The 16,136-nt window shown below is 35.0% G+C and overlaps 1 protein-coding gene across 1 annotated transcript in view; it reads right to left on the bottom strand.

Moving 5' to 3' along the window:
• fw (CUB and Sushi multiple domains furrowed) overlaps nucleotides 1–4,477 on the bottom strand; it is a 148,937-nt gene extending 144,460 nt beyond the window's left edge. Inside the window, exon 1 of the mRNA XM_090181670.1 lies at nucleotides 4,091–4,477. Within this exon, the coding sequence (XP_090037796.1) occupies nucleotides 4,091–4,169 (79 nt within the window). The 5' untranslated portion in view covers nucleotides 4,170–4,477. The remainder of the gene's footprint in view (nucleotides 1–4,090) is intronic.
• Nucleotides 4,478–16,136: the final 11,659 nt, after the last annotated feature.

Below are 16,136 nucleotides of genomic sequence, written 5' to 3'. Positions count from 1 at the left end.
TGATGAAATGAAATTTATTTTGAAGAGGTGGAACCATTACTCACTCCTATTAAAATATGATATCATTTTTAAAATGTTTAATAGGTCCTTGGTTTCGGGAACGTATACAAAACTGCTCGTAGCCGTCTGAAACAGCAGTGGCCTTGTAGCGAAAGGGTTTGGCCTAGTTTTGAAATATAACGTGATATAGTATATACCTATATACCAAGAACCTGTCTATACTCGGTTGCAACCTTAGAGTTTGTGTAAATATAAATAACATTGATATACTAAATACGTATTTGAGGAATTTCGAATTTGCCTGGTTAAACTCTGCTTATAAGTGTGTCAGGGCATGTTATCTCAATTTGGGGAAATTACGTAAATTGAAGCAAATAGCTATTATCAGAAGTACATAATATATCTCCTAAAGAAAGATGTAACTTCGAAGGCTGACGTTCATTTTTCAAAATACTATTCGGAAGTAAAATAGGGCGGGGCTTAAATAAATCATACGATTTATAAATAGTTAAATATTTTAAGGCAGGGTCAAAGGAAGAGTTCAAACTATGTAAAATACCTGAGAGGGGTCGAGAAGGGGGTGAAATTGCAAAGTTACGCCAATGGAAATCCTGCCCTTGTCTACGCCACTGGCTATTTCCATTTACATTGCATTGCATGAATATTTATCCTTTAATAAATATATTTTAAACCTCTGGTTTTCTTTATAGTTATCGCATTTAACTAGCTCTATTACAAATGATTACGTCCTAAATGTATAATTTTCTCTTTACATACGTAATATACATTTGGTATTATTTAAAATGTATTTTTTGTTCTAAAATTGAAACCTTTCTAAGACCGCGACGGAGTATATACGTATTTATATGTAAGCGGTTTTTTTCATTGCACCTATCACCGGATTTATATAGACGCATTCACATATTGCCTACAGAGAAATATGCAAAAAGGGGCGAAATCCACCCGAGGTACCTTCCTATTTAATAATGTTTGAGGTAGATGGCGACACTATAAAGTTTATGAAAAATAAACTTTTTTAAAAAGTTATTTATTAATTACTAAATTATAATACTTTAAATTCTTATTAAAAATATATAATTTTTGTAATTTAAATTAACAATTAATTTTGACAGTAGTTAACACTCTCCGCCATAGATGGCTCTATAATACAATTTTAAACTATCCAATCAGGGAAGATAATTTTTTATTTTAAATCTCGACAAAACCGTTCTCCACTAAAAACTGAAAACTTTCAACCAATCGTTGAAAATCAAAATTATGACGTCATGTTGCTATCAGAGCGCCATCTACTAACAAATAACGCCATCACCACGTTACCTCGGATGAATTGTACCCCTTTAAAGTTGTCTCTGTCCCTTAAATATTGTAAATCGATCTATACATACTTTAACGACATGCGTAATATACTTCTGGTATTATTTAAAATGTATTTTTTGTTCTAAAATTGAAACCATTCTAAGATCGCTACGGAGTATACGTATTTATATGTAAGCGGTTTTTTTTTTCATTGTACCTATCACCGGTTTTATACACATACAAGAGTGTGTATATTTTCTAAGTCCCCGTTGGAGAGACGTCTCCGAATGAAAAAGACGTATAACAGGTTTACTCTATCCCAAGGAAAAATGGTGGTCTAGGATTATCGGAGCAAAAGAAAAATAAAGCTCTCGTAATACATTGGGACGTCAGCCACTCTGGCGGAGCGATGGACTTATTTGGACGAAAGAAACTGCTGTTTCTTTGGAACCACAATGTACCGCGCCAAAAACTCGGAGGAAAAAATACTGTAACGGTTTCAGTCAGAGGTTTAATGGCCAAAGCTTTGGAGTCTTTTCGGACGCTGGCTGTAATTGAACGTTCCTTATATAAGCTTGTAGTTTTATACACCTAAACAATTTAAGAGCCTAAAGCTAGGTTTTGAGGATGTATTAGAGCCGTATTAGTTCGAGAGAGTTATTTAATTATTAAGTTTAATTAATTACGTTTTAATTATTCCTATTTTTGCGCTGAAGAAATCGGGGTGGGCAAAGAAATCAAATTTAAATCAATTTAATTTAAATCAGCGACTTAAATTAAATTGATCTAAATCAGAGACTTAAATTAAATTGATTTAAATCAGCGACTTTAATTAAATTGATTTAAATGAGTGACTTAAATTAAATTGATCTAAATCAGCGACTTTAATTAAATTGATTTAAATGAGCGTCTTAAATTAAATTGATCTAAATCAGCGACTTTAATTAAATTGATTTAAATGAGCGATTTTAATTAAATTGATCTAAATCAGCGACTTTAATTAAATTGATTTAAATGAGCGACTTAAATTAAATTGATCTAAATCAGCGTCTTTAATTAAATTGATTTAAATGAGCGACTTTAATTAAATTGATCTAAATCAGCGACTTAAATTAAATTGATTTAAATCAAGCGACTTTCATTAAATTGATTTAAATCAAGCGACTTTCATTAAATTGATTTAAATCAAGCGATTGTTAAACCTATTATACTTCGATGGTTTTATGAAAATGTCCAAAAAAAGGTTATTGTTGCAATAAAAATTAAGAGATATAATTACAAATAGTATTTAAATTTAATTGATATTAATTAAATTTGGTTTTATACTACTAATGCTTGCAAATTATCAATACATTTTCGGATAAAAATGCATAAATATTATAAAAATCAACTAAAATCAAAAATGCATAAATATTATAAAAATCAACTAAAGTCAAAAATTTTATAAAAAATCCACTAAAATCAAAAATACTATAAAAAATCCACTAAAATCAAAAATATTATAAAAAAATCCACTAAAATCAAAAATACTATAAAAAATCCACTAAAATCAAAAATACTATAAAAAATCCACTAAAATCAAAAATACTATAAAAATTCCACTAAAACCGAAAATACTAAAAAATATCCACTAAAATCAAAAATACTATAAAAAATCCACTAAAATCAAAAATACTATAAAAAATCCACTAAAATCAAAAATACTATAAAAATCAAAGAAAATCCGATTTAAATAAAAAAATTTAAATAAATAAAACAACCGTTGAAAATACCCTTATTTCTTAAATCTTTTCAAAACTCAATATAATTTTTCATAAGACCAAATCGGCTTTTAATCAACCACAAAAGCCGCAAACACATCTCAAAAGCATCAAGAAAGTACTTAAAAATAAGAGCGATCAAAATAACCGCAACAACCATCGATCCAATCTAAAGTTAACAAGCGTACAAAAGATAAATACAATAAAGCCTTCCCCGACGGACGCAATCCAAAGAACTGACATGCCATCAGATTGCAGCCGGGTTTCATATTTTATAGACATTCACGGAGATATCTGGCCGGCACAGCGAGACAAGAAGCCCGTACGAAAAGCGCGGGATGGAGTTTTACAGAGAAAACCACAGTCCGGGGCTCCATTAGCCGAAAGACAAAAACGGATACTCCTATTTTTGGTCAGATCCCGAGGAAAAAAAATTTCTCTCGGGGAAGATGCGATTAAGTAGACTTGTAACGGAGAAAGGAACCGGAAGACAACTCAACTTTGTACCAAGGTATAATATTGGATTACGTCGTACTATTTTATCCACCGGCGTGCTCGCGAAGGGAATAAAAAAATCGGGAATGGTTTTTTCCCAATCACGGTAAAAACATTTGCCGCGATGGGTTACGTGTTACCCTCTACTTTTGACGAATTTTTAGACGTACCCCCGCACCATTCTCAACCCGTGACTCGCGTCACAAACTACTAAAAAAATACCATACTTTTGTTTCAAGAACAAGTTGTTTTTTAATATTAAAATAACAAATAATTATTTGGGGAAATTCAACGCGATTGTCGAAGGCTATAATTAATTATTTAAACCGCCCAAATTCGTATAAATTAAAAATTAAATAAAACGTAAACGAGTAAGGAAGTTGGCTAATTCCAAAATAAAACTTTGTCCCGCGAAGTATTTTTACAATTTAAATTTTTAAATTTTAAATGACGTTAAAATTAAACGTATTGAACTCTCTAATAAACTAAACAAACAATAAATAATTAAAATAACTCACCCTGTCCGGATATCAACGATGTCCGTACGATAAAGTAGGCGAAAAAAACCGCGAAATATTTCGCGTAAATTCCAAACATGATCACTCGAGAGATATTTGCGTCACTGTATCTGATTTCTTTTATCTTAAAAAAAATGAAAGAGGAACCGGAAGCGAAGGAGACCGCGGTTGACCATCCTCTACATTGAAGGATTCATCGGCAAACTCTCCCAAGAAAACCCGCTCCTCGGATGTCCGTACGAAAATGCGCGGGCTTCTGTTCCACGTCTCTCACTGGCAAGTCGCTAGCGCCCGGCGCCGAGGCTTAAGGGAGGCCGAAATTTCGGGCGATCGCTGGTAACTACGGCAACGCGCAGGTGAAATTCCGACGCCGCTTCAGCAGCTGCCGTTCCGTGGCCGTTCTGAAAGAGACTCCGAGACCAGCGCCGAATACTTCCCCTTAGAATACCCTCCCCAAATCGTTCCTTCGTTTCGGTCGCGCGAGGGGGCTCCGAAGGGAAAGGGGGTTGGCTGACGTCACACCTGTGTGAACTCGACGAACCGTTTCACCGTTTTGATAAGGTGGAGAGTGGTAGTTCAGGTTCTCTCGATCTTCGACAGCGCGCCGACAAAAAAACTTCTTCCCCAAAGAGACTCGGAAAAGTAAACTTTAACGTGGCATTTTCGCAGTCCCGAACTCCCGTTGGCTGGCTACTCCGATTAACTCTCGAGATGGCCTAGTTTTCGATATAATAAGATCGTGTTGGAATAATAAAAAAGTAATTTTACCGATATAACGGAAGTCGTTGAACTTGGGCGACTGACAATTAAATACCTTGAGAATTTACGAAAACACTTAAGCTCTATTTACGCCTTGGATTGTTTGAATAACTTCCAAATACGAACTTGCATTCCAGTATTTATCTAAGGAAACATTGACTTTTTCTATAAAGGTATCCAAATTTGACCAAATAGTAGCCTAATAAGATTGCTAAATTTAGGTAAATTTGTGGATTTTAAAATTCATTTTCCGTGTGAAAATACGTTGCCATGTTATTGTACAAAAGCGGGTAAATAAGCCTGCTATACCTCACAATGTAAAGGTACTGTCGCGTGCGAAAACGTAATTTTTAAATCTGTCAATTACTTAAAAGAATTTAGAACCTAAATTTTACTGATAGCTATTTCTACAATGACCACACATGTATATTAATTTATAGGTAAAAATATCTTGAAAAAATTGAATTATACAGGAACATCTTTCAAATAACAAAAGTCAAATACTTTAAAAGTTTAATTTTTATCTATCACATTTAATATTGCTTCAATATTTACTCAAACCGTGTTTCAAAATTAAAATGTAATTTTTTTAGTGTTTAAAAAAAAAGATTCCATAAGAATGCTAACCCCAGTCCTAGAAGTAATATACATCATTATTATCAAGAAATATCCTCGCTAAGTGATTTTTTAAGATTTCATATAAATTAAAGTGTTTAATACATTTCCCATAAACGTTTCAGCAGCTATCTAATGACAATTTTTAAAATTATAGTGATTTATAGATTCAATTTTTGAGAAATAGGAAAAAAATGAACAGTTGGAAAATCGACGAATTTAAAGGAATTATAGGTACTCTGGAAGTCCTACGTATTTAGCTCGAAATTATCATTTAGATAAAAATAACCTGTCGAAATAAATTATGATCTAACGTTTCTAGGCGTAGAAAACGAGGCTAGAAATTCTTCCATCGTCAGAAATAAAGGAATGAAAATGGCCGTTTAATTAGCATAACAAGCGGGATTTAAACGCTGTCCCCCTCCTAGCCCATTTCGTTGCCTCACCTTACGTTACGAAAACACGACTGGTTTTTCGCCTATAAAACAAGTTTGCCAAAAGTCTAAATATAGTTCGGCGCTTTAAATTGGATTTGTAAATCTTGAATAATCAGCTAGGCCAGTGATTCTCAAATGGGGCTCCACGCAGTGGCGTAGCTAGGGGTGCCACCCATTTAGGGCCTTTTGGGGGTGACACCCGACCGTGAAAAAAATAAAAACTTACAGAAACTAGAGAAATTCGAAAAGAACTTTTTATACGTTTTGACTAGTAAGTAGCACACCATAATATCCGCCCCGGGTGCCACCAGTGGCGGATACATATGGGGGTATGGGGGGCGCCCCCTCCCCCTTGATGATTTGTTATTACAAATTTACAACCATAGCTCAAGATGTCTTTTAGCGCTCCCCCTGGAGTTTTTTCTGTATCCGCCACTGGGTTCCACCCATGCTAGCTACGCCACTGGCTCCATGGAACCCAGGGCTACATTTAAAATTCTAGGGGCTCCACATATTTTGAGCTGTGCTATGATAAAATTAGTTTCAACAGAAAAAAATTAAATAAATAAACTTGAAACTGAAATGGGGTTCCACAAGGCGACAAAGATTGTAGACCATTGGACCGAAATCCCATTCGTCCGAATGTACCATTCAACCGAATTCCAATCAACCGAAACCCGCGTTTTGCGCGGTTTTCATTCAATATACCGTTAGTGATACATATTTATATATCGTAGATTACGTGACGATAGTATATCTAATTTGGACTAAACTATGTCTTAAATATTTATTATTTCGTACCGACGTCTATTTTTAGACCTTTTTCCCTTGAAATTTGATATTTTCCGGGTTTAATTTTGGAAAATAACCTTGATAAGACCCGACGTGAAATAGTTGCCTACCATATCTAACCTAACCCAACCTAACCTAACCTAACCCAACCAAACCCAACATGAATCAACCTAACCTAACCTAACCTAACCTGAACTAACCTAACCTAACCTGAACTAACCTACCCGAAGTGAAAACGAACCAGATTTAAATTTCCCATTCAACTGAATCCCGCCATGTTGGGCTATAAACGAAAATACTTTTCGGTTCAATGGGATTCGGTCAAAACTCAAACGGGATTCGGTCCAATAGTATACAACCGGCGACAAAGGCTGAGAACCATTGAGCTAGGCTAATACTCGAGGCCGGTGTTACATGGCGACTAAAACCAAAACTATATTTATAAAGAACTATTTCAGCATTTAAAATACTACTTCGGTAATAATGTTGGCATAGAATGACCAGGACCGTCGTCAGCCCAAAACCTTTGGTAGGGCACAATTTTTTAGTTATAGTGTTAGATTTATAATTGTTTATTTCGTACTCGTAAACATAACTAACAAGGAGATTACCCGAGGTGTTACACACCGATTTTGTTCAAACTCGGGGGATTGGTAGACCTTCATGTAACTTGAAAAATCCTAAAGGGATTTTATTCAATGGGCAACGGTTTTGCCATGGCAACGAAAAATGTTTTTGACAACATAAAATAACATGGGATTTTGACCGATTTCCCTGTGAAATATTTTTGAAAAAATTGATCAAAATGTGACCAGTTTTGATTTTTTTCGTCAATTTTTATAAATTTTTTTTTATAATTTTGGTATTTGAATTTTTTTAAATTTTGTAAAATGTTTCACAGGGGGGACCCCCTGGAATCGGTCAAAATCCCATGTTATTTTCAATGGGAAAATTTCCATTTTATGTTGTCAAAAACATTTTTCGTTGCCATGGCAAAACCGTTGCCCATTGAATAAAATCCCTTTAGGGTTTTTCAAGTTACATGAAGGTCTACCAATCCCCCGAGTTTGAACAAAATCGGTTTGTAACACCTCGGGTCGTCTCGTTGTAAGTCCATTTTCTACTAGTCAATAATTTGTAGGGCACAAAGCCGCACAAACAATTTTAGGTAGGGCTAATTACCTTTAAAGGTTTTTCATGGTATTTCGTAGGGTGGGCCAAACGAATTTAAGCCCCCTCCCCCTGAGAATGACCCGCCATCTACCATTGGAAAAGAGAAATAGCAGTTTTCGCATCTTAAATACGATCAACTAAATAAAAGAAACGCCATCTATATAAGAGACATGTATTGTAAAGATCATACCAGCAAAGCTAAGTGCATTTCTTAAAATTAAAAAATTTAGTCAGGAATGGGTACTTAAAAAATAATTATTTTATTGTCTTACTTTAAGATAAATTAATTTTTTAACGGATTTTAAAATACAATAGGCATGCAGGAGTGGACTCTAGCTTGCATGAAAATTTCTACATAAACATCGCAATATACACTGTATTATTATCTAATAAGTTTCTTCCTTTACTTCCTAAATATAAATAAATACATTCTTCGTAATAATAATGAGATGTCGGGATTATTTAATTTTTTGTAAATAAATAAATTTTTGGTAACAATCAAGAAGAAATCGAAGCCGCTGGGAACGAACAATCGTAGCAAATGGAATGGGTTGGCATGATGTACTACTTCAGGCCCCACCTACTAAACATTTCGTGACACCATCTATTGACTTAAATGCAACTACAAATGTGTGTTTTTTTAATTTAAATATTAAATTCACAATATAATTCTTTTGAAATATATTTATGTTATAATTTTTAATTAAATTGTTAAAATAATTTGAAATTTACAGTATAATTATTTTGAATATTTGTAAATATAGTAGTATTATTGACATACAGATGGCGACTACGACCAAATTCGAAAAATAATGCCTCGTGGAATCTGTTTGTTCTCAGTTGTTTCGATTCATTCTTGTTAAGATAGAAACGAAAATATGGATACCGAATCACCTATCTGAAGGTTGAAGGAAAGCTTCCTTTAGCGGAGTATAAGTCCGGTAAGAGCGGATAGATCGCGCCGCGCCGAACTGAAAAACGTTTTAGGTCGTATAACGTTATCAATCGTTCTTAGATTTTCGATGCGTTTTCTAATTTGAATGGTTTCGCACAAATGAAAAAAATACATTGAAATTTCCTACTTTGGTTTAATGCCATAAGTAAAATAATAATAGAAAGTATGACAGGTGCTATTCTCCTTTATGCTAACATAATGTTAGCTATACCACAGACCACCTACCCCAAGAGGGACATGTATCACTGGTAGCAATTAACTTATTTTTTTGTCTCGAATGTGATGAGTCTTTATTAAAAGCGCGCCATCTAATGGCAAGTAAAGGCAGTTTTAATCTTACAAAGACGAGCGGTAAAAAATCCGCATCTCTTTTGAAACCCCTTTTTTCGAGGTTGATGCACGTCCTTCTTGGGGTAGGTGGTCTGTGATTATACCTATAATTTGTTTCAGTACGCTTTCAAAGTTAAATATAAAACTTACATTTTCGAAAAAACAAAATACTATAATAATAAAAAATCATAATTTAAAGTTACTAAAATAGAAATTTAATGGTACAACTTTTATTAAATTTTGCAAACAATTTGATATAGTAGTTAATATTCGAAATAAGATTTAGTTCCTACTATCCCCGAAAAATAATCGACCAAATTATTCTTTTATTTTCTGAAACAATGTTACTAGAGCAAATATACCGTAAATTTCGTAATTTTGTAATGACACTACCGCCATCTCTAGATTCATTGCCGAACTATTATTCAACACTTAGCCCAGCACTTAGCTAATTAACAGTTCCGATATGGCGCCACGTTATTGGCAGACGCGCGTTGGACGCCATGACAGGGGTAGAATCGCCTTATTAATATTACGCCTAACACTAGCCAACTACAAAAATAATTCCTCGTAAAGGTGGTAGTCTACTCAGGAAAGGTTTATTACAAACTGACGTCGTCTTCTTAACGTCCGGCTCTTATTTTCTTGGACCCTTGGTCTCGCGTCGATGACTTTTACGATAAAAAATACCCCCCCGTTCCCCGGTGTAAGACGTTACGAACCCGTGAACTTAGTTCGTGGTGTGTTCGTCGGGGGTAGGAGCGGCTCCGCTATTTAGCTGGATATGTTTGAAGCAAGGAGCGAATGGAACAAGAAATATAAAAGATGGATAATAGTCACCCGCTCTTTTTTTAACGAGTTGTCATAAAGTCTTTAGGCCTCCATATCGCCACGACCCCGGTACACAAATTGAGGGACGTTCGCATTTGCCACTTTGCCCTGGAAAAAGACCAACTACTGCATTTTTCAAAATACACGGATTTACATTTCTCTGGACTTTTCTCTTGGCTTTGGTCGATTTTTAGAATTTTTTTTGGGTAATGGTAGACATTTCTCTTGGCTTTGATCGATTTTTAGAAAATTTTTTGGGTAATGGTAGACATTTCTCTTGGATTTTGTTAATTTGTACCTTTTTCTCTTGGATTTTGTTAATTTTTAATTTTTTCTCTTGGATTTAGTGAATGTTTTGATCGGATTTGAGGAATTGGTAGACTTTTCTCTTGGATTGGTAGACTTTTCTCTTCGATTTTGTTCATTTGTACCTTTTCCTCTTCGATTTTGTGTATTTGAGAATTTTTCTCTTCGATTTTTTGCATTTGGGAATTTTTCTATTTTATTTTGTGGATTTAAAAAAAATTCAGTTGTTTTTAAAAATCAACCTCACTTACAAAATATTCCTCGAATTTCCATTTTTTGGGGAATTTGTATATGTTTCGATAATTTTTGTGAATTTGTGGATTTTTCAAAATAAATCAACTCTATTTACAAAATATTCCTCGAATTTCCATTTTTTGGGGAATTTGTAAATGTTTCGATAATTTTTGTGAATTTGTGGATTTTTCAAAATAAATCAATTCTATTTACAAAATATTCCTCGAATTTCCATTTTTTGGGGAATTTGTAAATGTTTCGATAATTTTTGTGAATTTGTGGATTTTTCAAAATAAATCAACTCTATTTACAAAATATTCCTCGAATTTCCATTTTTTGGGGAATTTGTAAATGTTTCAATAATTTTGTGAATTTGTGGAATTTCCCCTTAAAATAAATCTACTCTATTTTAAAAACATTCCTCGAATTTCCATTTTTTTTGGAATTTGAAAATGTTTCTATAATTTAGTAAATTTGTTAATTTTTCCCTTAAATGTTTTAAATTTAAAAAATAAAATAAACAACCATTGCGCAATTTTCCTGTGACTTTTTCGGTGAGCGAAATTTTCCCGAATGTCCGACAATTAGTATGAAAATTGTCTTAACAATACCATCAACCGAATATAAAGATTTTTCCACTTTTATGGCGATTGAGGAATATTAGCGACGTCATTAAGAAAAAAAAGGTTTTTTAATTAATTAGAAGTAATTAAAAGCTCACCGGTAATTACCTGGGCTCCTTTTTTGGCGAACGAGGCTGGATTAAGCAAACGACCGACCGTAACAGCGACCTTTTAGTCGTAGTTAATGCGAACACGCGCGCTAATCGCGAACAGAAGATGACGGGAGGGGGCGCTGGGAACCTTGTTTCCCCCCTCCCCCTTTTACCTATTTCGGAAGTCTTTTTCATTAAATGAGATAGAAATAAAGCCCCAACCCCCTTTTATACCCCCGTATAAATATAGCCGCTGCCATTATTTTTTGGGGGTGGGTGTGATACTACACTAAGCCTTGCCGCACTCGCTAGCCTAGATATTTGGTACCTTAAATTAGGCCTTACTAAAACTCTCATTAGCATACGTTTAAAAGTTTGCCACGCATTTTTTGTAACTTTACGAGCATTGACGAATAAATTATACATGAAAAACATTCCGTGATTTTTGGGGGGTTAGGAATGGAGCCCCAATTTAAATTTTTTACGATCGTGCTCCGATATTTCACATCATAAGACGTAACGACCCCTAAAACCCTTTTCAGACAAGGGTTAATAAACCGGATTTTATGTTTCGTTTTAGTAAAAAAACACGAGAAACGTAATTTACTAAAATATATCTGAAAATTAAACGGTATCCGCTAGGTTCTCATTATCTTCGGACCGCAAATAATTAACCAAACGTATTTTTAACTGGGGTTGCTAATACACTTTTCAGACAAGGCCTATTACACCGGGTTAAGTAACTTAAAGTTTATTTTTTACAGTGAAATTCAGAATAAAAATTTGTCTGAAAAGGGTATTATCATACAATTGTAAGCCTTTTTGACTTGAAGACAGTATTAATATAACTTTTAAATCTTTCTTAACGCCTTAATATTTGTATAAATGAACGAGTTAGTTAAAACCCCCATTGTCAATTGTAACACAAACCAGTAACAAAATAATTGTCGTACAACCTGCACGACAATTGTACGACAATTATTTGTTTTAAGGTCGAGACATTTCTGATTATCGCCAATAATTAAGGAAGAATGTGTTTCTGAGAAAAGACACGGGTTCATTTAAGTTTGACCTTCCGCGTACGGAAATGAGACGTTAGTTATTGTTAAAGAAATAATCATAAAACAACAGAGATACTAATTATGCTAATGTCGGAGATAAAAGCTAATTGTGACTGAAGTAACGTTCTCAGCGGTAGTCACGCGGAACCTTTGCAATATAGAATCTATTTTGAAGTAGGATTGTTTGACCCCATTTTCCGATTCAATTGGATACCGTGATGTTTGGATAACCTCTGTTAACTGTTAAAATTAGGCTGATCATAAGTAACGTAATTGAAATAAGTATGTACTACTGCTTTTCAATTGACAGGGATAAATTAGAAGAAGAATTATAATAGGTGTTTCCATAAAATAAAATTTAAAAGTATAAATGTTTTCCTTCGCCTCACGAGCTTAAAGGGTTCCATCAGCCTCGTAAGGGGATTCACTTTCGCCCCCCCCCCCTAGCCAGTCCGGATTTTGATTTCGATTACCGCCACTAGAGGGCGCACGTCGCGCTAAACGAATGTACAATGATCGCGTAGTATTCCTCCGCGAGTTCGTCAATGTTTTTAAATTTTCGGTCTTAAAAATGTCGAGCAATGAAATTAATGGTAATAATAAAATACATGATAAATGAAAAACAAATCAATCACTAAGACGTTGAACAATAACCAGTTAACAACTTTCCATATTAATTCTAATTAAATTGAAATAAAAGCAAACTAGGCCTAGCTGACAAAACTTCGTCCGTTACGACCGATATCGAAATCCGAATTTCCGCGAAATGACCACGTGTTTTGTAAAGTTTCGTATTACCCAAAATTTGTCTCCTTCCGCGTTAAAAACATAGTGCTATTTCACCCCCCACTGTCATCCCCTTACCAGGCTGATGGAACCCTTTAAAGGGGAACGGTCAAGCTTTGACAAGTTAGATAGCCCTATAGCCCATTAAAAACTAAAATTTATGGCGAAAACCACGTCAAAAAATATTGAGTGGTTAATTTTTAATAAAATAAAGAAATTTCGAGAAATCGAAAAGTGCGCGTCCGACGCGACACCTGGTGAGACGTCGGTGAGACAGAAAAACAACGTAAAAACGCGAAAAATTTGTTTCGCACGCGCGGCGTGTTCCAGTTATAAGAGACCTAAGCCTAAATTGCGCGATTTTAAAAGTTAGGATAGTTCGCAAATCGCTCATACGGGGTTAGGGGCGCTGGCGACAGCCCCTAAGATGGCGGCGAAAATTCAAACCCAAACACCTGGCGTTATTTTCCGTTTCAACTTTTTGGGCCAAAAGCTATTTTTTCAAGACAAAAAAAAGGTACGTGTTAGTATATTGAACGTCTTGTTAATCTTTGATACGGAAATAAGGCCATATTTGGAAAAGCTTGGCCGTTCCTCTTTAAGCTTTTTACACACAATCCTAAAGGGTTTGTGTGGATTAGGCTACCGTATGGTGTCAGCCGCCGCCGGTATTGGCCCATTTTAGTAATTGTTAGCCATTTAATTTCTAGCGATTTTCGACTTCAAATGCACATAACTTTTTGAAATTAAGACCGACTTTGTTGTAAATTATATTTTTAGTTAGTACTGATTATTTGTAAACTACGGTTTCGGTTGCGTTAACAAATTTTATTTTCAACTGAGATTTCTGGCCAATTTGTGGGATCTCATTAATTAAGATAATTATGCTACTTAACACAAGTGCCATACGTAAGATAATTTTGTTAACACTAGTGCCATAATTAAGATAATTATGTTACTTAACACTAGTGCCATAATTAAGATATTTATGTTACTTAACACTAGTGCCATAATTAAGATATTTATGTTACTTAACACTCGTGCCACAATTAATATAATTATGTTACTTAACACTAGTGCCATAATTAAGATAATTATGTTACTTATGGGTTTACACTTCATAGGAAACACTTTGGCCACACGTCTGATTACTGAATTTAAAAAATATGACATTTTTGAGTATCACTAGATGGCGTTTTGGAGTTTGATGGGCGGAGTTCAAGAAGAAATTACATTTAAACAGCAAGGTGAGAGGGCTATTGGTCTCATTTGTTTCCGTTACCAGGAATTACAGATGGTTTCTTTGTTCAAAGATAACAAGAAAACAAAATATAAGAAAATGGCCCGATAAATTTGCTCAAAGGAGGCTAGTTACATCGCGCTTGATATAAATAGAACGTTAAACAAAAGGTATTTCGTGGCTTACATTACAGAACAAAAATGCAAAATAGTTCTATTCATTTCGCATAACGCAATAAATTCCGTTTTCCGCGCGTTATTTACCTATTTCCATTTATTGTAGGTTACGAATGCTCTTCCACCATTGTTAAACGTTCGTTTAAGCGTACCATCCACTAACTTATTTCTTACTGGAGTAAAAGATTTGTACATGCCAAAACAGGGGTCCGTTTATACAGTTTGTGTTCCTTAGGCACAATGTGAGAAATTTCGGGCCCGTGGGCAAATTATGTCATCGTGGGCTCTTCTAACATAAAATTTTCAAGGTGGCTGCTGGTGAAGAACTAGGCGATGGCCCTCTATCGTACCGAGCCCCTAAATAGCATGATTCTAGTCCCCTTTCACCTTACCCCGGTGATTCCGCCCCCACTAACCCCCCTTCTGCACGGCCCTGCCCGCGACCGCTAATAGAAAATGTGATAATATTACGTTTTACACTCCCCCTCTCGAGTGGTCAAAATGGGGTCCCTAAAATATAATAATCAGCTAGGCTAATACCCAAGGCACCACCTTAGGCCCAAGTCATCTAGCGACTTATAATGCCTTTTAACAGGTGGCCGGGTTACAATGCTTAGGAGGGTGGTGGCAAGCCCTTCATGCCACGCGAGCCAACAGCTCCCTACACTAACTATTACCGTTAACCTAGACAAGTTTTTATGGAAAGAGGAAACCGAAGAAATCGGGTAAAACCACTTTAACCAGCGGGGAGAGAACTTACAAACTCAACGCAAATGGAGTGAATCCGAGAAATCACCAAGTCCCACTAGCTGGGATCGAACCCGACTCCTCTTGCTGCGAGGCAGAAGCGCTAAATACTCCGCCACCCCAACTTAAAAGTCGCAAAGCGCGTTTTCTTTGTGTCGACGCCCGCTGTTTTTTATTAATTCATATTACATTTATAATAAAATGTTTCGAAGACATTTCTATACACAAAATATTTTTTTGAAGCATTAAAATAAAATTTACGAGTGTTAAGAAAAATATATTATTTGGTTTCACAATTGAAAACTCGAGTGTAATATCGGCGTGACGTATGACGACGTCACCCATGCTTTTTCCTATAAATAAAAAACTGCCATCAGAATGGCGGCCATAGCCCAAAGCTACAGAGCGATACTACTCTAACGGTTCCCAATTCCCATTTTCCATTAAAAAATATTTACCCGGCGAGTCGGAGATTTGAACCCGAGTATTTTGCCATGTTAACCTTCACCGTTCTTTGGGCGCTAAATATGTTCTTGTATTACTCAATGACGTAGCATTATAGTTTTGGTCCACTCTGAGAATGCTCTGAAACTTCACCATGGCTGCGTTCAGTAACAGCCATTGTACAAAATCCGCTTTCTAAGAAAGAAATCAAGTTACTGTACGATTTGTTGCGAAGTCTGATTTCTTAGTCTGTAAAATAATATTTACTTTAACTAATTACTGAACTTAATAATGATGATTTGGCGTATTAATTTAAAAAAAAAGCACTGAATATTATATTTATAAAGTATATTGTAAAATATTGCTAAGCCTAGGTCAAAAAACATCGTTATAGGTTACTCAAGGGTCACTCGTCTTCTGCAGCAGATAACTTCGATGAACAGCG

Source organism: Leiobunum rupestre, chromosome 7, assembly GCF_980474605.1.
Source record: "Leiobunum rupestre chromosome 7, qqLeiRupe1.1.hap1, whole genome shotgun sequence".
In the NCBI taxonomy this organism is placed as follows: Eukaryota; Metazoa; Arthropoda; class Arachnida; order Opiliones; family Sclerosomatidae; genus Leiobunum; species Leiobunum rupestre.
This window is presented reverse-complemented; position numbering and strand designations above follow the sequence as displayed.